General features: G+C 38.6%; 1 protein-coding gene across 1 annotated transcript in view; it reads left to right on the plus strand.

Moving 5' to 3' along the window:
- COL15A1 (collagen type XV alpha 1 chain) overlaps window positions 1-24,824 on the plus strand; it is a 105,245-nt gene that overhangs the window by 59,896 nt on the left and 20,525 nt on the right. Inside the window, exons 16-27 of the mRNA XM_010708265.3 lie at window positions 2,695-2,760; window positions 4,272-4,307; window positions 5,883-5,945; window positions 6,465-6,542; window positions 6,660-6,695; window positions 9,641-9,694; window positions 9,797-9,856; window positions 11,531-11,599; window positions 12,698-12,739; window positions 16,343-16,388; window positions 21,105-21,194; window positions 23,322-23,371. Coding sequence (XP_010706567.1) covers window positions 2,695-2,760; window positions 4,272-4,307; window positions 5,883-5,945; window positions 6,465-6,542; window positions 6,660-6,695; window positions 9,641-9,694; window positions 9,797-9,856; window positions 11,531-11,599; window positions 12,698-12,739; window positions 16,343-16,388; window positions 21,105-21,194; window positions 23,322-23,371 — 690 coding nt within the window. The remainder of the gene's footprint in view (window positions 1-2,694; window positions 2,761-4,271; window positions 4,308-5,882; window positions 5,946-6,464; window positions 6,543-6,659; window positions 6,696-9,640; window positions 9,695-9,796; window positions 9,857-11,530; window positions 11,600-12,697; window positions 12,740-16,342; window positions 16,389-21,104; window positions 21,195-23,321; window positions 23,372-24,824) is intronic.

The following is a 24,824-nucleotide window of genomic DNA, read 5'->3' on the forward strand; positions in this document are numbered from 1 at the left end:
GACGAGGGGAAACGGACATCAGCTGCAGCATAGGAAGTTTTGCACAAATGTGCGTAAGAACTTCTTCACGGTGAGGGTGACGGAGCACTGGAACAGGCTGGCCCAGGGAGGTTGTGGAGTCTCCTTCTCTGGAGATATTCAAGTCTCGCCTGGATGCCTACCTGTGCGACCTGGTGTAGGGAACCTGCTTTGGCAGGGGGTTGGTCTCGATGATCTCTGGAGGTCCCTTCCAACCCGTACAATTCTGTGATTCTGTGATTCTGTGATTTAAGATGGGTTTTTTTGTTTTGTTTTGTTTTTCTTCAAGGATGCTCAAATACTGGAATTGGTTACTAAGAATAACTGGCATTTCCATCCCACAAGGTTTTCAAGACTCTTGCACCTGATCTACTTTGACCAGCTTTGAACAGGAATTTGGACCAAAAGTCCAGGACCAACTTCATTAATTTAATTCTATGCTTAAAATGATAGAATCCTTAAACGAGGAAGACACCTTTAAAGGTCATCTAGTCCAAATCCCCTGCAGTGAACAGGGACATCCACGAGGTTAGATCACATTGCTCAGAGCCTGGTCCAGCCTGGCCTTGAATGTCTCCAGGGACACATGTGGCTTCCTCCACATCTCTGGGCAACTTGTTCCAGTGCCTCACCACCCTCCCTGTAAAAGACTTTTTCTTTATATCGAACTTAAATCTTCCTTCTTTCACTTTGAAACCATTTCCCCTAGTCCTGTCAGCACAGACCCTGCTGAAGAGTCTGTCCCCTTCTTTCTTATAGTTCTCCTTTAGATACTGAGAGGCTGCTACCAGGTTGCCTCGCAGCCTTTTCTTCTCTGGGTTGAAGAGCCTCAGCTCTCCCATAGCCTGTCCTCAGAGGAGGAGTATTCCACTCATTTTTGTGGCCCTCCTCTGGACGCGCTCCAACAGCTTTATGTCTCTTCTGTGCTGAGGACTCCACACCTGGATACAGTATTCAAGATGAGTCCTCACCAGCACAGAGTAGAAGGATCACCTCCCTCAACCTGTTGGCCATGCTGGCCATGCTTCTTTTGATGCAGCCCAGAATACAGTTGTCTTTCTCGGCTGCAAGGGCACATTGCTGGCTTATATTTACCTTCCCATCCACCAGTATCCTCAAGTCCTTTTTGTCAGGGCTGTGCTCTATCCATACATTCCCTAGCTCGTATTGATAGTGTGGGTTGCCATAACCCAGGTGCAAGACCTTGCACTTGGATTGATGAACTTCATTATGTTCACCCGGGCCAGTTCTTCATCCACAGAACAGTCCACCCTTCAAATTCATATCTTCCTAATTTGGAAAGAAAGATGTTGTGGGGAAACAGGTCAAAGGCCTACGTGAAGTACAGATAGATGACATCAGTGGCTCTTCCCTTGCCCACTGAATGCCATTACACCATCATAGAAGGCCTCTCATTTGGTAAGGCAGGATTTGCCCTTTGTGAAGCCATGCTGTTTCTCCCAAATCACCTACTTGTCTTCCATGTGTCTTAGCATAGCTTCCAGGAGGACCTGCTCCATGATCTTTCCTAGCTCAGAGATGAGACTGACAGGTTGGTAGTTCCCCAGGCCATCCCTTTTAGCCTTCTTAAAAATGGATGTGATGTTGCCTTTTTTTGCAGTCTCCATGGACTTCATGATTTCCATGACTTTTCAAATGTAATTGAATGGCTTAGTGACCCCATCAGCCAATTCCCCCAGGACCCTGGGATGCATCTCACAGGACCCATAGCCTTGTGGATGTTCAGGTTCTTCAGGTGGTCATGAATGTGATCTTCACTCACAATGGGAGGGACATTGCTTCCTAGTACCCTTCTTCCAAACCAATTGTTAGAGATCTGTGTGATGATCAGTTATCAGAGAAGACCGAGGCAAAAAGCTTATTGAGTACCTCAGCCTTCTCCTTGTCTATTGTTACCAGTTTGCCTCTGTCACTTAGCAGCAGGGGTATATCCTCTGGGGCTTTCAATATCTGAAGGGATGTCTGAGCTAATGTACAGCTTACTAATACCAGGATAGAAAGAAGTATAAAAACATTGTTATTACTTTTCTCTTTTTGGGCATCTGAAGACTGAGAACTCATTAGCTATGGTACTACTCCAGATAAACTACACAGTTTTGGGGATCCAGGCTCGTTTCATTGATTTCTTTGCACTGCACCAACAGAAGTGTGATCAGGGCTAACTGAAGAATCACTACCATTACACTGCATTGTATGATGCAGACATGTTCAGAACATAATTCTAACTTTGAATTTACAAGATAGATTGTGGTCAGATAGATTCACCGTCTCAGAATGCCAGTGACATACTGGAGTATAAAATTTTTATTTTAATCTTGACCGTGGAGAAATGACCACAGACAACACACAAAGTCACAGTTTTCAACTTAAAAATGTATGAGCGTCAGTTAATGAGAGTTTTTAAAACATTCTGAAATCCTTACATAATGAGTGAAATGCAAGTGCTACATATTGTTATTCCAGATCCGTAACAAAAGTTGTATTAGCTAACATTTCCTGTGTCCTTACTTGTGGTTTTCTTACCACATTTCAAACAAGATGTTTTAAGTTTCTAGAGAATTCTAAAAATGTATGTGTACCCCTATGTGCTTTGTTTTGAAAGCACATAGCACTTTTTTTTATTTGAAATAAACTGTTCCTTAACTACTTCTCTAGCTACTTCTCAACGATACAAAAGGAATTCTTAACTTCACTGCAATTGAAAAACTGCTTGGGCCTCCTGTGAGTATATGCTCCTTTATTAAATCTCCAAAATTGCTCTGTCTTTAATTTTCCCTTTTAAGTATCCAAAGCTGAGAGTTTCCTGTGCTTTAAAAACGTTGTATAATTCCTGCTAGCTTCAGCGACAAGCAGTGTGAGTACTTCAAGGAAAAATATATTCTGTGTGGATTAATTAGTTCTTAAACTTTTGTCTAGAAGAAAGGACTTGAAGCAGTTGCTTTTGTTCTGAATCTGAACAATGCGATCAGAATGACAGAAATGTGAAACTGATGCAGAAACAGGGATGCAGATGTACGTAGCATTTTTTTCTACTTTTTTTGTACTCTGGTTTTTCAAATCATGAAATCTTGGGATGAAAATTTTCACTCTGTTTTTCAGTTCTTCCTGAAATTACAACTAGGAATACCAGGCTCTTGTGTATAATTTCACAGCAATTATATCTGTGGATAATAATCTGGAAATCTCATAATACAACAGATGTGAAATTTCTGGCTCTGTTTTGCAGCTAGACATGTGGCTTTAAAACAGTTTGGTTAAATATTTGAAGAGTTGGATGCTTCCTGGAAGGGTTTCTAAATTACTAGGACTAGATCCCAGTAATTAGGACTAGAAACCTATCTTCTCTGAGCTGCAGTCTATTCAATTGTTTGTTTATTTTATTTTGCTTATTATCTTACTTGTGAGCACTTCTCACATTCAATCCCTGACAAAAAAAGGAAGGTGTATGTACAGAATGCTAATCCCTGGACATACTAGGATGCCAGCATAGAATGACCCATCTTGTGTAAAGTCTGTTATTGCAGGTAGTTGCCTTTCAAACCTTAGAAGACAGGATATCATAAAGGCATAAACATGAGCCCAGTAGAAATTTATTGATTTGTAGTAGTTTTTACAGTCCCAGCAGAAAGAAGTAGGCCCTGTAGCTTGAAGTGTAGTTACAATTAGAAAAGTTTCACAACCTCAGTCTTGTAGTTGACCGTAGACTGGGGGAAGATTGGAGTATTATAGTGACTCAAGTAATCCATATCCACATGCTTTCAACGAGAACTAAAGTGATTTTGCAGACAACACAGTTGGACAGTCTTAAATATGTCCAGTACAAATACAATCCGTCTTTTGTAGTCATGATCTGGCAGACGAGCTATTTTTTATCTACTGGCAACCAGGGGTTCAGTGGAAAAGGTGAGAGGGCCTCTGTGGTTTCTATTTTGGATTCTGTAAGACTTAAAAGAGTCTGAGTTGCAGTTGCATGCCTTTCATACAGGGAAAACATCATGTTCATTCAGACTTTCCTGGATATCTTTCAGTTTTGGAAAGTAAATCTGAATGTCTCAGAAAAAGTTAGAAGCATAAGGTATTGTGAAATGATCACAGCTTTACCACTGGATGAATGAAGTTCTCAATCCAGTTTCAGATCAGTTAATATTCGCAAATTAGACAATACAATGAAAATCCACACCATTTTGCAAGTCTGTATTATGTGGTTGTGAGTGAGTTTTTGCATTTTGCAGGGACCAGATGGTAAGCCAGGTTTACCAGGATTTCCTGTAAGTATTATGTTTCTGCAGTCTAAGTAAGTGTTTTTCAGTATGTTTTAAATAATTTAACAATTATATTGAACAGAATTCATATAAAGTCTGATTAATTTTCTTATGAGAGAGTATTTCTTTAATCAATGTTTACAGTAGAAATTAGCCTTGGGAAATATACTGTTATATGCCCAACTCACATTTTTGCTTGTCTCAGAGTCAGTTCTGTAGTTTAAATACAGTAGTCTAATGAAAAATTATTACCTAAGGAAAAGTTCTGTGCAAATTAGGAGGAATAAATGGTACAAATGGGCTTCTAAAGACGGTGTTCAATTGTGTATGGAAGCATATTACCTTAAGCCTTTTTTTAATTTATTTTTTGGTCACCACTATGGAGAACTGCTAGGGTTACTATTCCTTTAGTCTTTTAGGACAAAGAACACAACAGGTTATTTTCTTATATAAAATTCAACACATTTTTTTAGAATAACCACTTTTTTAAAGATGCCACATTGGAAGCATTACACAGCCAGACTATCAAATGACGCATTATATTATGCTCCCTATTGTGGTCCTACTGCTATCCCATATAAGCATTATGTGGTTTGTGACTTACAGTATTGTTTATATTATCATATTTATCTTGTATATAATGTAATAACATTATTTTCCCTTGTTATGAGTGTTTTACAATTTAGATGTGTGCATATGAACTCAGGACTACTTGTACTGCCTGAGAATAAGGACAAAACTGGGGAAATTGATAAATAATGTTGGCAAATTGCCCAAAATTATACAAAAGATTGTTTACTGGGTCCTGCGTATGGTAGGCTGCACAGGAAACCATGCAAAATAAATAAGATTTAAAAAAAATTAATATGCTTTTCAGTTAAAAAGAGCTGACAGTATTTAGTAAATTATATAATTAATTGTCAGTCTTTCAGAATTTTTACATGAAAATACCATCCCTACTTCACACCTTTTCTTTAGCTCTTCACTAACACAGAAATTACATAAATTTGATTTTTTTTCTTGAAGAGTAAACAAGAAAGTTTTTCTGAATGTGCTTATTATGGAAGCATATAAAACTGACATGATCTGGCCAGAATGCTTTCACTAGAGAACGGATACATAAACGATCTTGATTTCAAATATGCAATTTCTCTATAGGTAAATATATATTTTTTGTGCTGTTTCTTAAAAATATAACTTCAGAAATTCTGTTGAAAAGCAGTCTCAGTGGTAAAAAAAGAAGTAGGACAGGGAAGAAAGAGAAGATTTTAGGCTGAATTCCTGTTCTTGTCAATGTTTGCCTATTTCCCTCTGTGAATATGTGTAAACATCAGAGTTTTTTCTTTTGTTGTTTTTAACAGATTATCTCTATCTGATATTTGTTTTAGGGAATACATTGATTCAGACAGCAACTTAATCTTGTAAGTCTAAGGCTTGTAAATCTAGACTTAGATTACAACCAGAGTGATTCAAGTTTATGTGTTTCATTTATTTAAAAGGACGTGTAGTGAAATAGTCTAGCTTTGTATTTGCAGAAGATGTCACCATGGATTATGGATTTATGGATTTGATTTTGCTTAGGGCCCACGGGGACCAAAGGGTGATATTGGTTTGCCAGGATTGAAAGGACTCAAAGGACAACAGGTAAGAGAAATTGCTTAGGGAAAAATACGTACAAGAAAATGTGCTAGATAACAAATCCTTAGTGACATTATAAGTTTTATTATTCTAATTTTACTAGGAACTTGAGTATTAATAAGCTTGTGTGAAAAAAATGTAATAAGTGGAATTTAAAAGAATGCTGAACAAAAACACCTGATATAATACAAGGGCTGCTCTGAAAATAACGCCTCCTATTTTATTATGTTGGCATAATGTCAGAAGTAAATATTGGTGATACTGAAGTAGAGATAAGGACATCACATAATGTCCCAAGGACATAGAAATAAAGATTCTTGCTTTCTAATTAGTGTTCTATAAAGAATTTACAGTTACATTAGGATTTACTAACTAATATCTAAGCTGACGGTACACAGGAAAATGCCAATAGCCCATTTCCCTTTAGTAGAGATCTTATGAGCACATTTCACACAGATGATTTATTGAGAGCAATTGAAAGTCTTTTTTAGAAAACAAGTATTACTACTTTGACGATAATTGCAGGGTGAAAAAGGAGAATCTGGAGCCATCATTGCTGCTGATGGATCTTTAACTGAATTGCTAGGAAGAAAAGGGCAGAAGGTGAGTTAATACTGTTTTGTGTTCTTCCAGAGTGTTTGGTGGCCTTGTTATCTGCCACCTCTGCTAGATACTGCAGATATTCTCCTTGTAATTGTTGCATGTGTCTGTCCTCAATAGGGTGAAGCTGGAGTGGTAGGACCAATGGGACCAATGGTAAGACTAGAACTAAATTATTTTCTGATTCTTTTTAAGTTAAAACAACAGATGGTATCAGCCTCCATTTCTATAGGAAACAAGAATTTGAAACTAAGTCCCTTGGGTTCAGAGGAAGCCACATATTAGGAAGTAGCATCAGACCATTTACTGAAATTGGGATTTAGCATCTTTGTTTCACAAACTTGGCCTAAAATCTTTGACTGGTCACAAAATGTTGTATGAAAGCACAACTAAAAATTTGTTATAAAATATGAACAGTTACACAGATTCAATAGTGTTAGAACAGAAATGTATTTATTGTAGTCTAGTTATTTGTCAAAGATCAAGAATACTGAGTCTTTCTTTGCATCGGCTTTTGATGTAGCCTGATCTCCATTGTGCCTTACTCGTTGTTAGTAGCTTTTTTGGTTACTGGACCTGACACTCCCCAGTGCCAATGAGCTCATGAAAGAGGTTAGGACTGGAGGCAATATGGGCTGTAGCAACCCATATTGCCTCCAATAACTCAACCAGCAACACATCCTGGTTGAGTTGAAGATCACAAGGAATATTAACCTGACAAAGTCCAACTTCAGGACAATGAACTAGATGATCTTTGAGGCCCCTTCCAACCCAAGCCCTTCTATGATTCTATGTTTGATTCTATGATCCTGTGGTTTCTGTGCATTAAGATGAACAGGACACTTTGCCATTAGCTGTTGTGGTCTCTAGAAACAATTAGCTGGATGTGTTGATAAACTGCTTGAATACTGTATAATTTAGAATGAAAGTGAACTTCAGAGTCATCTATTGCACCCCTCTGGCCAAAGCAGGTCTCTGTAGTTCAGGGACTTGCCAAAGTCAAGTCTTCGACATCTCTCAGAAGATGTTGAAACCTCTCTGGCCAGCAAGTTCCTGTTATATAATGACCTTCAAGATAAATAAGCTTTTCTTCACACTTATTTGAAATTTCTCATTGTTCTAGCTTGTGTCATTTGCCACTCATCCTACTGCTATGCATCCTTCAGGACATGTCCTTTTTTCTGTCAGTCCCAACATTGTGTTTACATTGCTACTGCCACATACAGTTCATACAGTTTAGTGCATAGACAGGGCCATTCATTTCTTGCCAGACTGGTGAATGATTACACTGTGGGATAATTTTGCAGACAGAGCCTGTCTCAAGATTTTGACCAGCCAGTTTCTGGTCTTAGTGTGTCTTAGTGCCTAGGGATTCTTAGTGCATAACTCTAGCTCGATCATTGCTGCAGATAAGCATGATTCTTTTTACATTTTCCCCCAGTAAAAACCCTTTTGTAGTCACTGGGAGTCTGCAGCAGTAATATGCAGTAATATGCAGTAATATGCAGTAATATGCAATAATATGCAACAATATGCAAATTTCAGAGTACTTGGCCAGTCAGTCTGTAGCCTAACTTATCAAAGTATTGGTGCCAACTGTTCTGTTCCACTTCATATAAAGCAAAGATCTGCCCCAAGAACAGCTCCAAGATAGTGGAGGACTCATGATCATTCCTCTGTGCTACTGGGGCAGAACAAACTTACAGACAAGCTTCCAGAATTTGAAATAATACCCCAGCTTCCCTTCTCTTTGAGACTTCATCTGTACAGAAGTGAGGATCACAGGAGTTTAGAGCACAATAGACTAGATGCAGACAAGCAGGTTTTTGGCTGGGGGTAGTTAGGAGGTTAGTGCTGTTAGTAGAACAAGTGGAAGAGACAGACTGAATCAGACCTCCTGCTAAAGAGGAAATGAGAATTTTTTACCAGCTTGATTATGCTATTCACTGTCAATAAGGCAAACCACCACATTTATTTAACAGGAGCCCTGAGTGATAACCGTAGTGTCAGCCTGCACAAATCACCTCCCCTGCTTTTGCAAATGACATTTTCTTTTCTGATAAACATTTTTTCTGTGGCTTCCTCACTTTCTTCTTTCACTTATAGCTGTGACTGCTGGCTTCTGTCTCAGGGAGTCATTAACATTTGCTTGGGGCAGGCTGAGACTTTGACAAAAGAAACAGTAAAGTGGCTTTGGTGATGTCAGCTCGTGCAATCTTGATGTACATTTAAAGTCCCAGTTATTCACGAGTACCTCACCAGACTGAGTGAAAAAGAAAAATAAACCTGAAAGATTGACTCATAAGTAAAGAGATTGTCTAGACAGTTGTGGTTTTGGTGAGTTTTGGGAAGCTGACAGCAGACAAAAGCTTGTGCTGTCTGCAGATTTACTGCTTTTTGTTGATCTGTTACCACTGGTTGCCTAGAAGCTTTATGTTTGCAAATAGCAAATCATAGATCATCCATGGCACTGGACTATTTTTTCTGAGTGACCTGCTTGACCTTTCTGTCTGAAGTAGCTTTGATCAGCCTGTGAGGCCTGAGGGGTAACTCCTGTATAAAGAATGATCTGTTTCAACTGCCAGCCCAATGAGTCCACATATCCAAACTGTCAGGAAACATGTAGAAGTCTGGAGCTATCTGAAGTCTTGGTCTCATCTACAGACTTTCAGGATCCAATGCACAAATAACTAATGAAACTATGCAAACCAAAAGCAGATGCACAAAGTATACACCACTAGCAGCTTTTTTTCTACTGACTAATACATTTAATTTGGGTTTGATTCATGGCAACTTACTCTTGAATTGCACACACTACAATGGCTGAGAATTCAGGTTTCATTTCAGATGATCAATATTTTCCTAACCAGAGTACACTGCTATATGCAGCCCTCTCAGCATTCAAGATCATTTAGAAGAACAAGTAAAGAGAAAATTCTGCACATTTTCAACAATCACAGACTAGTTTTTAGTGCAACTGTGAAACTATGCCTCTATTTCTAATAAAATATGTCTCATAGATATATTCCATATAGCATTTTTTCAATTTTGCTCTTTTTCGCCTTTTTCCATAATCACATTTTCTTTTTTTTTTTTTCCAGGGACCAATAGGACCTGCTGGACCTAAAGGAGAACTTGGTTTCCCAGGACGCCCAGTATGTATTAAGCTCTCAAACTGAATGAAGACAGAGCAGCTCATTTCTGACATATACTATGTTATTTCTACTTTTTTTTCTGCTTATGTATACTTATTTCAGGGCCGCCCAGGACTGAATGGGCTGAAAGGTGTGAAAGGTGAACGAGGAGAAGCATTAAATGTAAGTTCTTAAAGTTAATTGAATCTGATTTCTTTCAATTCCTTTAAAACGACAACAGGACTAAAAAGCTGAAATGGGCTTGAAATGATTAGATGTTTCTGCTATTTTTCCTGTGTGACAACAATCATTGGAATGTCAACTTCTGGGTCCATCTATTCTTACATGTATAGCTCTTTACTTCAGATCCCAGATGTAACAGTTAGTTATATGTGAAATTCATTACACAGGTGTTTCAAATAACAAATGATCTGAGATTGTCAATCCTTTTCATAACTATATAGTATCTTCATTGTTCGAAGATTTCCCCATGAGCTTTTAAATAACTAGCATATGTCCAAATAGTACATAAGTATGTCATGAAGTATCTGCTATCCTACAAACAAGGAGATGCCTACTGACACATATTACCTGCTTAAGTTGTCATGTACATGCATCCAGAGTAATGACTACTGCATAGTGCTCCCAAGATGATAGCACATACATGCCCACCCACATCCTGTAACTATAGAATAAGAAGTGATGAACCAAAGTCCTGTTGCTGCAACTCTGTTCTTATGAATAGAATTTATTCCACTGGTCTCATGGTAAATATGAACGCTGGGCTACACGACAATAAGCATTACTGAGCATAAGCAATATGTTTCACTCTACTGTATTTATTGTAACCACTCTGATATGGACCAATCTGTGCTGGAAAAAAAAATTGCACTCTTATTACAACAGCAGCTAATAATATTTCATCTGTATAAGAGATGTGTTGGAACAAAAAAGAAGAAGAAGACAGGGGTGTCTTACTACTTTATCACAAAATCATACAAAGGTAGGAATCAGCTTAAGATGAGATGATCTAGTTAATAGAAACCTAGTTGCTGGAAAGTGAAACCAGAAATAAGGCAAATTCTAACAGGAGAAAAACAAACAGAAAACATGAGCAGTGCCTGTCAGTAAACATTGAATTGATTTCTCAGTATCTTCAAACAGAGTCAAGGTTAATTTTCTGGATTGTCTACTTTAACAAAAACTATTAAAGCTTGTGTCACTAGATTACGTTTATTAGGCTGGAAGATCAAAGCAAGCAAGCAAGCAAAACAGACTACATCTTCTAATAGCACTTCCTCAAGTGCTTGGGAAAGATAAAAAATCCATTAGATCTCCAGCTATTGCTGAGGTGTTGCTTCGCTGAAGCTTACATCAATGCAGAGTGAAAGCTGGACATGGTGTGGTGCTAAGTTTTTAAATGACACAGTGAAGAGTTGATACAGTTTTTTTGTAAAAGGCAGACATGCTAGCAGGGTTCCTTGAAGATGCTAAGTAGTGTGTGGCTATCTGACAAACACTTTGAAATATGTGAATCTCATCAGTCCTAGGGGTCTCAGATCAATCTTGGAGACCTAATCAAGTTGTAATGCCTTTTGTTGGACGTTTGTTTATCTGTTTGTTTTCCCTTGGAAATAATAATTTTAGACTGCTTTGTTCTCCATAGATTTGGGCTAAATATTAAAATTCACCTTCCAACTTAGCTTGGTCCCTGCAATGGAAAGCTCAGTCTTCTTTCAAGTCCTTTCACACAAAACTTCTTGGTTGAACAGTGCTCTCTGATCCTGTGATCCTTTGTTCCCTAGGTCAAAATGAAAAGATCTGTCTAATTGTCCTTATTTCACTTTCTTTTACCAGGGCATTCCTGGTTTGCCTGGGCCCCCTGGACCCCCTGGACCTCCAGGACATATAGTTCACATCAAAGGAGTAAGTACACTGAATAATCTAATAATCTGTAACTCTTCTTTCTCTGAAGAAGAAATATGCTGTTCTTAAAATGCTTTGCAAAATATAATCTCAAAATTTGTTTCAAGCAACAGCATTTAGAGTGGGTTAACTTGCTTGTGTACACAGGAAGAAATTTCTCAAGAAGAGCCACTGTCTCATGAGAGTTTTTCCCCAAGCATACAGACTGGGACATGGAGGAAGACATCCTTGAGAGCAGCCCTGCAGAGAAGGACTTGGGGGGTCCTGGTGGACGAGAAGCTGGACATGAGCCAGCAGTGTGCACTTGCAGCCCGGAAGGCCAACTGTGTTCTGGGCTGCATTAAAAAAGGGGTGGCCAGCAGGGAGAGGGAGGTGATTGTCCCCCTCTACTCGGCTCTTGTGAGGCCCCGTCTGCAGTGCTGCGTCCAGGCCTGGGACCCGCAGCACAGGAAGGACGTGGAGCTCTTGGTGCGGGTCCAGAGGAGGGCACTGAGATGATCAGAGGGCTGGAGCACCTTTCCTGTGAGGAAAGGCTGAGGGAACTGGGCTTGTGTAGCTTGGAGAAGAGAAGGCTCTGGAGAGACCTCATTGTGGCCTTCCAGTACTTGAAAGGAGCGTATGAACAGGAAGGGGAACAGCTGTTTGTGAGGGTGGACAGTGATAGGACAAAGGGGAATGGTTTTAAACTGAGACAGGGGAGGTTTAGGTTGGATATTAGGAGGAAGCTTTTCACCCAGAGGGTGGTGAGGCACTGGAACAGGTTGCCCAAGGAGGCTGTGGATGCCCCATCCCTGGAGGCATTCAAGGCCAGGCTGGATGTGGCTCTGGGCAGCCTGGTCTGGTGGTTGGTGACCCTGCACACAGCAGGGGGTTGAAACTAGATGGTCACTGAGGTCCTTTTCAACCCAGGCCATTCTATGATTGTATGCTGATAGAACCCTGAGAGCTCCCAGGCAGCAAGCAGGCTCTGTTCAGGGGGTGCTGATTTTTGTTCTTGGCTTTGTCTTGTCATGCCTGCTAGATATTACTGTTAGGTATATTATATTGTATATTATTGCTTACATGCATTAAACTTATTTCCCATCCTATTTTGAATAGGCAGTTTTACCAATCTCTCCTAGACCTCATTGCAAGAATACAGTAAGTACAAAAATAATCTGCTCTTAGCAAGATGCATGGCTATGACGATGCATAACCAAAGTAGCTATATGCATAACCACAATAGATCTGCAGCTTTTTACCCCATGATTTCTGCTTTGCAGCAGAAATATGCTTTACTTAGCCTTCAAGGTAGCAGATTTTCAAGTGTTTAGATATTCAATGTTAGCCACATTTAAAAAATATAGGAGAACTAAAAACATGGTAACCTTTCCCTTAATGCAATGTCCTAACTCTTTCAATGTCTTTCAAAGCTCAACATTTCTGCAGACTGAGGACTGCTTTGAGAAGCTAATGTTTACACATACATATGCATAAACCTTTTAGATATACATAAAAGTAATGCTTCCATGTTGTTATGTCTCCGACTGTTTCCAATTTCTCTGTTCAAAATAAGAGTTTTTACATATTTTAATGTGACATGGAAAGTGCATCAGAAAAGAACAATCACATTCCTTGTTTGTCACTCACATGCAGTCTATTCACATATAATAATTCGTGACTGGAGTGTTGTAATGAAAGTATATAGGCTCATCAGGAAGGACAGGAAGGGAAAATTAACAAAGGGGGTCACTTTCTGTGATCAGCTGGAGCTCATGAAACTGCTAGTGGATAGAGGAGCTGACCAAGAGCTTATGGGTTAGGATTAAAGGGAAAACAGGATTAGATGACATTATATTGAGGGTCTGCTATAGGTCAGCTGACCAGGAAGTCCAGGCACTCTATAGACAGATAGGAGCAGCATCATGTTCATGAGCTCTGGTCCTCATGGCAAACTTCAGTCACCTTGATGTCTTTTGGAGGGACTAACACAGCAGGGCATAAGCAACCAAAAGATTCCTGGAGTGCCTCGATGATAACTTCCTTTTCCAAGTTATATGGGAGCCAATGAGAAGAGGTGCTATGCTGGACCTCATTCTAACCAATAAGGAGAGACTTGTGGGGAACGTGAAGGTCAAAGGCAGCCCTGGCTGCCTCCCCCATGAAATGGGGGAAGCTCAATATCCTTAGGGCTGTGAGGAAGATGCACTGCAAGCTCACCGCCCTGAAATTCAGGAAAGCAGACTTTAGATTCCAAGGGGATTCCCTTGGTAGAGTATCATGGGATGAAGACCTGCAGGGAATAGGCATCCTAGAGAGTTGGTCAGTATTCAGCAATCACTTCCTCCAACCTCAGGAGCAATGAAGCCCAACAAAGAGAAAGTAAGGGAAAAATGCCAGGAAGTCTACAAGGATGAACAAGAAGCTCCTGGCCAAACACAAAAATAAAGCCTGTTGAAGGTGGAAACACAGACAGGTAGCCTTGGAGGAATGTAGATATATTCAGCCAGGGATGAAGTTATGAAAGCTAAAGCCAAGGTTGAATTGAAGTGGCCAGGGACGTCAAGGGCAGCAAGAGGGACTTCTGCAAGAACATCAGTGATAGAGGAAGACTAGGGAAAATGTGGACATTCTTCTGATGGAAATGACTTACTTACCTAGAACATAGAGTAGGCTCTATGTTCTAAATGCCTTTTAGTACTAAATGCCTTTTTTTTTTTGCCCCAATTTTCTCCAGCAGCTGCTCTAGTCAGAAGGCCCAGTTCACAGAATCCAAAGACATGGATTAGGAGAATTAAGTATTGCCCACTATAGGAGCAGATCAGGTGCAAAACCATCCATAGAACCTGAAAGTACATTACCCGATGAGATGCATCCAAAGGTCTTGAGGGATTTAGAAAGACAAAACTGCTAAGCCATTGTCCATCATACTTGAGAAGTTTTGGTGATCCAGTAATGTTCCCACAGATTGGAAAAGAGGAAAGACAACTCCCATTCTAAAAGGGCAAAAAAGGAAGACCTGGGGAACTACAGGCCAGTAAGTCTCAGTTCTGTGTCCAGCAAGATCATGGAGCAGATCCTCCTGGAAACTGTGCTGAGTCACACGAAAAATAAAGAGGTGTTGTGATAGCCAACATGGTTTCACTTCATGACAATTCATGTGTGACAAATTTGGTGACCTGATATAGCAGGATTACATCATTGGTGGGTAAGGGAAGAGCAGTTGATGCCAGCTACCTGATCATGTGCAAAGTTTTGATGCTATCCTATACAACATCCATATCTCTAAAATGGAAAGGCCTGAATTTGACAGATGGGCCGCCCAGTAGATAATGAATGGTTGCATTGAAAGACTTGTAAGAGGTGGAGAACAATGATGAATGATGTCTATAAGGGATCTTTGTTAGAATTAGTATTATTTAACACCTTTGTTGGTGATGTGGACAATGAAATTGAGTGCACCCTCAGCAAATGTGAGGATGACACCAAGCTGAGTAATGCAGCCAACGCAATGGAAGATAGGGATGCCATCCAGAGGGACCCTGATGGTCTTGAGAGGTAGTCCTACATGAACCTCATGAAATTCAAGAAGACCTAGTGAGTAGTCTTGCACCTGGGCCAGGGAAGTCTCAAAAATGAATGCAGGCATGGCAATGAGTGGATTGAGAGCAGCCGTGAGGAGAACAACTTGGGGGTAAAAAAAAGAAAAGAACGTGACATCTGACAACATACACTTGCAGCTCAGAAAGCTAGTTGTATCCTGGGTGAAAAAAAAAAAAAAAGTGTGGCCAACAGGTTGAGAGAGGTGATTATCCCTTTCTACTCCACTCTCTTGAGACCCTACCTGCAGTACTGTGTTCAGCTCTGAGGCCCCCAACATATGAAAGGTATTGACTTTGATGTGATCCAGAGAAAGGCAGTGGAAATGATCAGAGGGCTGGAGTACCAGTCCTACAAAGATGGAATGAGAGGGTTGGATTTATTTAGCCTAGAGAAAACACCAGGAAGATACCTTAATAGCAGCATTCTGCTACTTAGGCGGGGGCTACAAGAAAGAGAAGGAGAGACTCTTTCTAAGGCAGTGTAGTGATAGGACAAAGTGTGAGAGTTTTAAACTAAAAGAGGATAGATTTAGATTAGATGTTAGAAAGAGAGCACTATGAGAGCAGTGATGCTTTAGAACATGTTACTCAGAGAAATCTTGGGTGCCCCATCATTGGAAGTGTTCTAGCTCAGAATGAGACCTGATCTAATGAACATGGAAATGCATATGAAGCAAAGATGTATAATTGGATTTCTCCATGTGGAAAAAATTGTATCCATTGACATTCATGATCACCTGCTGACCATTTGTGGAGCCCAAACCGTGGATACTGACACAGTGAGGTGATGGGTGGTCCATTTCAACAGCAGTAGCAGTGATGTGAAAGACAAGCCATGTTCCAGATAGCCATGCAGATTTTCACAAGTGTGGCATGCAGGCTTTGTTCAACTCTGGTGAAAATGTATAGCCAATGATGTTAAAAAGTAGTGTTTTGTTAGTTGAGAGTTTATCAGATAGTATTGTTGTGTTCTTTGCATCTCTTGTGCTGTTGTATCTTTGTTGTTTCCACAGAAATAAACAGGAAACTTTACTTTTGGAGCTATCTATGTACTTTCTGTAATAGCATGCAAATATTTCAGGCTTTCTAACAGTAATAACTGATGCATTTCCATCAGTTAATGGCTATGGATAATTTTTAAGTGAGTTTTCTTTGCCTATAGGTGAGCAATATTTACCCTGGAAATCAAAAAGTTCTTAATGTCCATGGTGAGTAATTCTTGTAACATGGTTTAAATAAGCTGTTAAACAAATAATTTTTTTTGCCTGTTGCGTAACTGAGTTCATGGAGTTCACTTCCTTTTCTTTTGAAGCCATAATTTTATATCTTGGTCCAGTTTCAATACATAGACCAAGGAACAAATAAGCATATGTCTGCACTTTGAAGGCTAAGACTTATAAATAAAGCAATGCAGCACAGGTTCCATAGGTTCTAATCTTAGGAGCCCTCTGTCAGAGCAAAGAAGCACTGTGAGAGAAGCAGGCATCACACACTGCTGTGACAAGTCATTCTCTGCTCTGGCAGTTCTCCTCAGATTCAAATTCTAATATCCACTTGATATTATATCCCACCAACCAGCCAAGTTGTCTCATTCCTCCAATCCCCTACTGATGAGGTCTGAAATACTTCCTTTCTCTGAGTAACTGATACCAAAATACACTCTTTTTATGATTCCTATCTTTTTGGCAACAAATGGGGTCAGCACAAAGGACACAGGCACCAAATTTAAATAAGTGAGTTTATCTTTACTTAAGCTTAAAGCAATAAAGCAACAAGTGAAATAGTACAGCAAGAATAAAACAGAGCAAGGTCCTGCACCTAATCATTACTACACAAGATTAACTACAGTGATCACAGAAGATACATCACCAATTGCCCAAATAGTTTACCATCATCCAGATCTACAATCACTGGGGAGACTTGATTGCAGCAAGGATTTGGAGAGCTTTTCCTGGCAACTGGGAGGTCCTGTGCAGTGCATCCACTCATAGGTGAGGTCTCTGAACTACAGTTACAGCTGGGTCCAGTTTTTATATAGCTGAATAAACAAGCTTACATAATTTCAAGTGTGGAAACATCTGGTGTCATCCTCCTGTTGGATTCCACCCAGAGCCTGGCCAGGGCTCAAGGGAGTATCTCTGTCTATTTGGGCTTTAACCACAAATTTCTCAACAAGATCATATTCTGGTTCCACTGCTCACAAGGTTTTATTGCCTTGTAAACATGGCCCTAAATAAAGAAAAATCCCTTATCGGAATTAGTGAAACACAATAAGTGTTACAACAGACCTTATATAAATTGGTAACAAAATATCTATTCATGTCAAAAGAGCAAAATAGATAAATATTGTATTGCATATGTGGGATAGCATTTGATAGTGAAGTTCATCTAGAGGTCAATTTTGGTTCAGAGCCTACTGTTCTGCCTAAGTGCTTCACTATCTTATTGCTCAAAAGAAAACTATCACAGAATGAACAAATTGACTGTTGGAGCCAGAGAGAATATTGCTGAGATAAAGCACAAGATATTGGTACTTTCTCTAAAGGAGTTTGAGTTTTTGGGTAAGACAGAAGAAATGTTGCCATACCCCTCATACACTAGGAAGTTGAGGTCTGTTCAAAAGAAAGTAATTCTTGGGGTTCAGGAATAGCTAGGGAAGAAAAAAAAAACTGAAAGGCAAACTAAGTAAATAAGGGAAAAGGAAGTTGAGAAGTCCCACACATGGGACACCTGGAAAAATTCTCACCACACTGGGGAAGTTTTGTCAATTTTCACTTCTTTTAATGGAAGTTGTTTTCGGTTTTCATTCCCTTTAATGGAGGGTAACATCTGTGAGGTCCAGTGAAGGCCTGAGCTTTGTTTCTAAATCCTTCTGACTAAACTGCTGACTCACTTCTTACAAGTAAGTCTGTTTTGTGCTTGGAAAACTGTCCACATTTGTTCTGTGGTCGAGAATTCCAGAGAGCCTAAGCTGCTTAGTACTGGTCCAAAATTCACAGGCTTCCAATTCTTTGTTTCTTTCTGTTCATAGGGGCTCTTCTGACTTCTTTCTACATATCTTTGCTTTTGACAAAGAAGAATGCATGATCCAATGGAATAAATGCCCACAGAGAGCCTGAAGTTCATGGTTTTTTTCCTTGGTTCAAAGAATTGATTCCAATTAATTATTCTTTATATCAGTCCATTAGCCTGTACTTGAGAGGATGACAAAAAATGGTAATTAATTTATTAATTAATCAAATAAATGAATTCCCTACAATATTTCAAGCTATTAAAAGGACATCCTTCTCTTTTTAGACTTGCAGTCTAAATAAGAACTTGAATGTGAGGATTTATACTATGACAATGTTGCTTAAACCTTCTAGGTTTTATTCAGTTCCTCCTTATAGTTTCTTTTCCCTAAGTGCGCACTAATTCCCAGGCCAAACAGTAATTACTTTGGCTTCAGGAAGAAAAGTCACCTTTTACATTAAAATTCCATCCCACTTAAAAATTACTTTTCTGTTCTGAAGCTAGACTCCACCAGATAAACACAAAGTTGCAGCTTACTGGGTGCACCAGGCATTAAAAATAAACCAAGCCATTGTCTGCAATTTGGCCTTTTGCCCTTTCCCAAAATCTTGTTGCAGGGATAGATTCAATTGCATGTGGAGGGAAACAAGTTGCAATTCTGTGTGCATGCACATACAATACAAATTTTTTTTAAGTGAATGTTGACTGAGGCAGTGGTGCCATGACCAAATATTGTAGAAGTTCTTCAATTCCAAGAGCAGCACAAAGTTCTGTGAGAGTTTTGCTCCTTCAGAGCTTTTTGAAGATACAAAAGTGAAGTTCCAGAGCATTCAAAGGAAGTAGTCAGCTGATACTCCAACAGTATTCAGTGATGAGGAAGGTCTTCTTAAGATTATGGAGGACATAAGTCAGAAATACTTGATCATCCTCCTTTTATTTAGCTTACTTTAAAGACCTCACTGTACAAAGGAGTTTGAAGAGTTTACAGTCTAATTATATCAGAGTATGTACGTGCAAAACAAGTTGAATATTGCACTGGCACATGGTATCAAATGCTGGGCTTTGTGGCTGTTTCTGGAAGGAAGAAATTACTACTTCTGGACACTAGCATGGTCCAGAGAATAGTCAGTGGACTGATGTCAGCAATTCACATAGCTCCTCTGCAGTGACTGGGACGATCAGAAAGACAAAACCATTTTGGCCTAAACAGAAAAAGAAAGGAAGAGAAGGAAAATTAAATGCAAGGGATCAGGGGAGTGGATTAAGCAGATGAGAAATGAAGATCTCCTGAAGAAGAGAAAGCTAGAGGTTCCTTGTATAAAAGTTCTATTTTTATCTTGATGTTTTAAGACTGCACGAAATACTGATGACTGAACTAGAAACCTACCCTGAAAATAATTCTAAAGATGTCACCCCAGAATGTGCTCTGACTATGGACAGTTAGTGTTCAGTTGGCAACCTGCAAAACTGTCTAGCTGTACATCTGATAGATCACGTGGTTGTCATCAAACCATGAAATGAGACCCTGCTGTTCTATCAGTAGCCACCTTAATGTGGACTTGTAGATGAAGGCCAAGAGTCATCAAAAAGATCATGGTGATATCCGTGACCATCTTTCACTTTTTATGACTAAAAGAGGAAGAAGGGCAGAGGAGATCTATCTGGAAATCTCTGTTGTAAAATGCAAATCTGAAGGAGAATTTAATCTTGATTCTTCCATTTTTATGATAGTTCCATGCAGCTAGAAAAAAGGAAAGATATTTACAATATTTTTCAGCGTAAAACATGTCAGGGTAGAGAGTGAGACCAGTGCTGTCACAGAAAGCTAATAAGGAGGCCTTCCTACCATTAAAATCTTTATTTCTTACCATAAAAGTCTTATTTAAAATTAGCATCAGGTCATGGAACATAGATTGAGTAGCCAAGCAAGACAAATGTTGTACCTGTGCTAGTCCCCATGAAATTCACAAATGCAGTCGGACCAGATTAGAGAAGAGCCAGTGCTCTTAATGATTCATTGACTCCCAGCATAGGTCACAAGTGAACACAGGCTGAAACTATCACAAGTGAAAATGGCTTCAACAGATGTGTCCTGTACCTCCTTGCCATCGTACTTCAGTACTCTTCCTGCTCATCACTCAGAATAGGATCACCTCACCTTAAATGGGAAAAAGCATTTCTGCCCAAAGAAAGTAGCTATAAGATGTTACTGTGGCAGAAAGATGTTTTACATGAATTTTTTAAATATATTGACAACTACTAAAGCAGAAAGAAAAGAAATAAGACCAAAAAAAATCTAAATACTCAGGAGTCAGTTTACCAAGATCTTTAATAGAATAAGGTTGAATGAAAGCTGAACAATGTCTAGAAAAAAAAATTGTTTGTACAGATGTATTTGTGTATAACTCTATCGTCAGCTCACCTGGAAGGAAAATGAAGATAAAAGCTTTTCTGATATCAGAGAATATTTTCTTCATTAACAATGCTTTTATGATGTAAGGGAGCAATAAGTTGTAATATTTTTGACACTCATAGTTACAGATATCATATATTGATTTCTTCTGTATTATAGAGACAGTAGAAGATTTGTTATCAAATATGAAACCTTAATTTCAAATTCACAAATGCAGTGAGAACACGCTTATTCAATGGGTCATAGCTAGGTGATCAGGAAGACCAAGAGATTGATTTGTAAGAGGAAGATCATTTCGCACATTTTGGGGTTGGTAAGCAAGGAAGAACAACCAGGTGCCGTTCAGCATTCATGAGGAGAGTGAGACAAGCATATAGAGACCAGGAGTGACATACCCTGCAGGAAAATCTGCTCTTACTTCAAATGGGTTGGTTGTCACTAGCCTCCGCTGCTTGCAAGTTCTCATTAATTTTGCTTCTTTGTGATGCTTTTATTGCAGGTGCTAAAGAAAATGGAGATTGCTGGAGTCTGCACAGTTCAGTAGACTTAAAAGGAGAAAAGGGAAACAGAGGTGCTCCAGGACCACCAGGTATATTAAATCTGTCATTGGCACCCTGTAAAGGCATATGTTTAACTTAAGAAGCAGTTCAGCAAAGTACTTTGGTATTTACCACTACAGCTTTGCCTATTTGAAGACTTATACCTAGTTTCTTGTTTAAGAGGTCCAGAACAAAAAGCATGTAATGTTATCAAAAATATTCTCTGAAAAGAAGTTTCTGTACTATGTTTATAATATTTGTCCTCTAATGTGGTCGTAATTAATACAAAACTGTAACTTTGTTCCAAAGCCACAATTCACTTGACTGAAGACATTTCATTTATTTTTAAAAGGACATCTCTTTGGACCTCTTTGGATTTCTTTAAGAGGACATCTAATCAAATCTGTTTTCTTGTCTTGTTCTTATTGATCTTTACTGGTCAATATGCAATGCTTTGAAATAGCAGTTAGTACTACAGAGTCATTAACAAATTTGAAAAAGAAAGAGCAAGAAACATTCCTATACAGAAATTGAGAATATTTCCTCTGCTGTGCAAGTTTATTCACTATTTACATTTCTGTTCATTCCCAGGCTTTGTATTTAATGCAATTTAATGCCTACAGTTGTTGGGTTTTTTTTCCATACCTGATGACTTAGGTACTCAAGAAAGAAAGGATGATGCTTATGATTTTGCTGTAAAGTCACTATCTTGTTAAAGATAGAGAAAACAAGAATTCTGGTTAAATTGTCTTGCCTCTATCTTTCTCCTACAATAAAACATATTTATTCATTCACCTACCAACTAAGACCAATTCTATTTCTTCTCTAAAAATTTTCCTGTATATTTCTTGACCATTGCTGCGGTTGCTAAATTATTCTTTCATACAAATGATTTCTCTAGGTGTCACAGATATCCACATAAGCTCTGACAGTGGAAATTCATGAACTAGAAATTACAGAATAGTAGAACATGATTAAAGTACAGGAAATGTTTGAATTTTTTTCTGAGGGCAGATAACTGAAGGGCCTTCCATGGAACTGTCTGTAGTCACAGCAATGAGAATAGCTTTCTGAACTCCATCAATTGTTCATTCAGTAGATTTGTTTGTTGTTTTCCCAGAATGTCATCATTCTGACTTTACAAACAAACTCTATTAATAGATACCATGCAAAACTATGAAGCCAACACAAAATGCATGGATAAATGGCAGGCTCCACTCTATTTTGCTACTCTTTATAGAGATGCAGGCATAGTAAGTACCCAGAGCATTGATGCTGTGTTTCAATCACCTATCTGTAAGAGGTGTGTAGGTTGAAATAAAATCAAAATAGCTGCAATAATAGCAATACGTTTAGTCTCGAAGTAGCAATGTATACACTGTCTACACGACTTAACTGCATCTAAGATTAAATACTGAGATCTCACATCTGTGGCTGGAACAGTTTAGGGCCCAAAGTTCAGAATGCATTTGAAGAAAATGTCTGTAGCTGCTGTGGGCACCTGGAAAAAATATCATTTTCCAAGTATCTGCCAAATAGAGAACATTTAAAGGCTTTTTAGATTTTTTTGTGCTGGCTTAACAGCATTGCAGGATGACTGTTGACAATGCAGCTGGTATAATCATTGATACTGCTACTAATTTTTGTTGCAGAAAAATGTCAGTTATTCTATGATGAACAGCAGAGCAGTAACCCTGGATCTTTCTCTTGTTGGTTATGGAACTGTCTTTCCATGAAAGATAGCACAACTGTAACTAATTCATAACTGAGCAGGGACAGACTGGCTGCCCCATTGCTGGCAAAACATATACAAGACTTTCCTTGTCTATTGGTTTCTGCTAGCAGAGTTAATTTGGAGGCCTCTCTTCCATCCAACACCCAGCTGACATTTTTTTCTTGAAAACTAGGAACTTTTCATCTTTGAGACTTCCTTGCTTTCAAATTTGACTGCAATCTACAATAAGGTTCAAAAGTTAAGTTGATGTAACAGACAAGACCGGGCATGTAAACCTGGCTTTGTTAGGAAACAAAACTAGCAACGGTAGATTTAAATGTTAATATTGATATTGTGAATCATTTTCCATTAAACTGCTAAGCCAGAAATACCCAGAGCAGTGCTTTTAAAGAGGAAATGACAGATAATTATCACACTTTTCTGTATTTTCTTCATTTTTCAGGTCCACCTCTGCCTGCATCATATTTCAGCCACTTTATTAATAGCATAAAGGTAATTGTATCCCATTTATATTTGAGTTCTTTAAGTTTTTTTAAAGTATTATTTACAAGATATTAAGCATAAAATAGTATATTATGGTGAAATATACAAAACAGATAGCTAGATTAGAAATCATAAATGATGTTGATTTATTAAAATCCATCTGCAGAGACAAGTTTATTATGAAGATAGAAATAGTAGTTGTCAGTAATATATAAAGATAACTTCTTTAAAAATATATTAATGAGTCTTTTTGCCTTCCCAGAGGTATTAAAGTGAGTCACAATTCACTGTTATGTAACATAAGTTGGTAACAGTTATTTGCCATAATCAATGCTTTTGTTTTCGTGACAACTCACGTAAGAGACATACATTTTCTAATGGTCTTCTTTAAACAAAAATAACAACAGTCAACATTCAAAAAGAAATTCAGTTCTGTTTAATACTATTTATCTTTCCAGCACACTGAATAAAATAATTTAGAATGATGGAAAACACATTTCTGCTTCTTGATGCTTATCTCCTGAAATCTCTTACAAGAAATCATGTTCATACAAGATGTGTTTAGTCTCTCTCTGATCCTCTTTTCACATGACTGTGTTGATGACAAAAAATGAATACATATACAATACAGTTTTAGGTGAACAAGGCTGCTATTTATCAGTAAAAGATAGGAAAAAAGTAGAATCAAGTTATCATTTAGTTAGGAAAAAAAAACAGTATTCATAACTGTACTGTCAGTTTCCTTGAAAGACTCCTCGTGCCATCTTGTATTCAGATTTTGTTTCTACTTGGCTAGTGCACAGAAGACGTTTCTATGACATAAAAGGTCCCATGTATGCATGGATTAATTGATCTAAAAAAGTAGCTACAGCTGTAAAGCTACAGACACGGTTTCATATCGTTCTTTAGCTCTACAGAATGTCATGCCATAAAGAAATCTTTGCTTACTGGGAAACTGAAAAAAAAGTCAGAGGGGGAGCTATGTATGGACATCTCTATTGGCTTTCTCCAGCTACCTGCTTGCTTTGACCTTCGCTGCACAGGTTTATTCCCCAAAAGGGTGAACCAAGTAGACACCAAAAAATTGAAGGGAAAAAAAAAGAGCAGACAAAGAAAAGGAAATAATGTGAAGCAGAACCTACAATTGCTGTGGCTCGTTTTGCACAAATCTAGAATTTAAATACTTTTTATCTGTCACTGATCTCCAGTTAGCTGTTAATTAAGCTGTTAATGAAGTAGGACAACAGAAGAGACACAGGTCAAAGTCTGCAGTTTTCTGTGGTGTCTCTTCCATTATCTTGGTGTATTCCCCTGTCCTTTTGTGTTATCCTATGCGCTGTCATTATCACTTTATAGGATTCCTTTAAATTGAGAATTTCATATCAGTCTTAAATTGCTTTTTCCTCAGTGGGGGAGAAAAACAACAAACATAGCTTTTATGTTTCTTCCAATTTCCTTTTTT

Source organism: Meleagris gallopavo, chromosome 3, assembly GCF_000146605.3.
Source record: "Meleagris gallopavo isolate NT-WF06-2002-E0010 breed Aviagen turkey brand Nicholas breeding stock chromosome 3, Turkey_5.1, whole genome shotgun sequence".
NCBI classification, from domain to species: domain Eukaryota; kingdom Metazoa; phylum Chordata; class Aves; order Galliformes; family Phasianidae; genus Meleagris; species Meleagris gallopavo.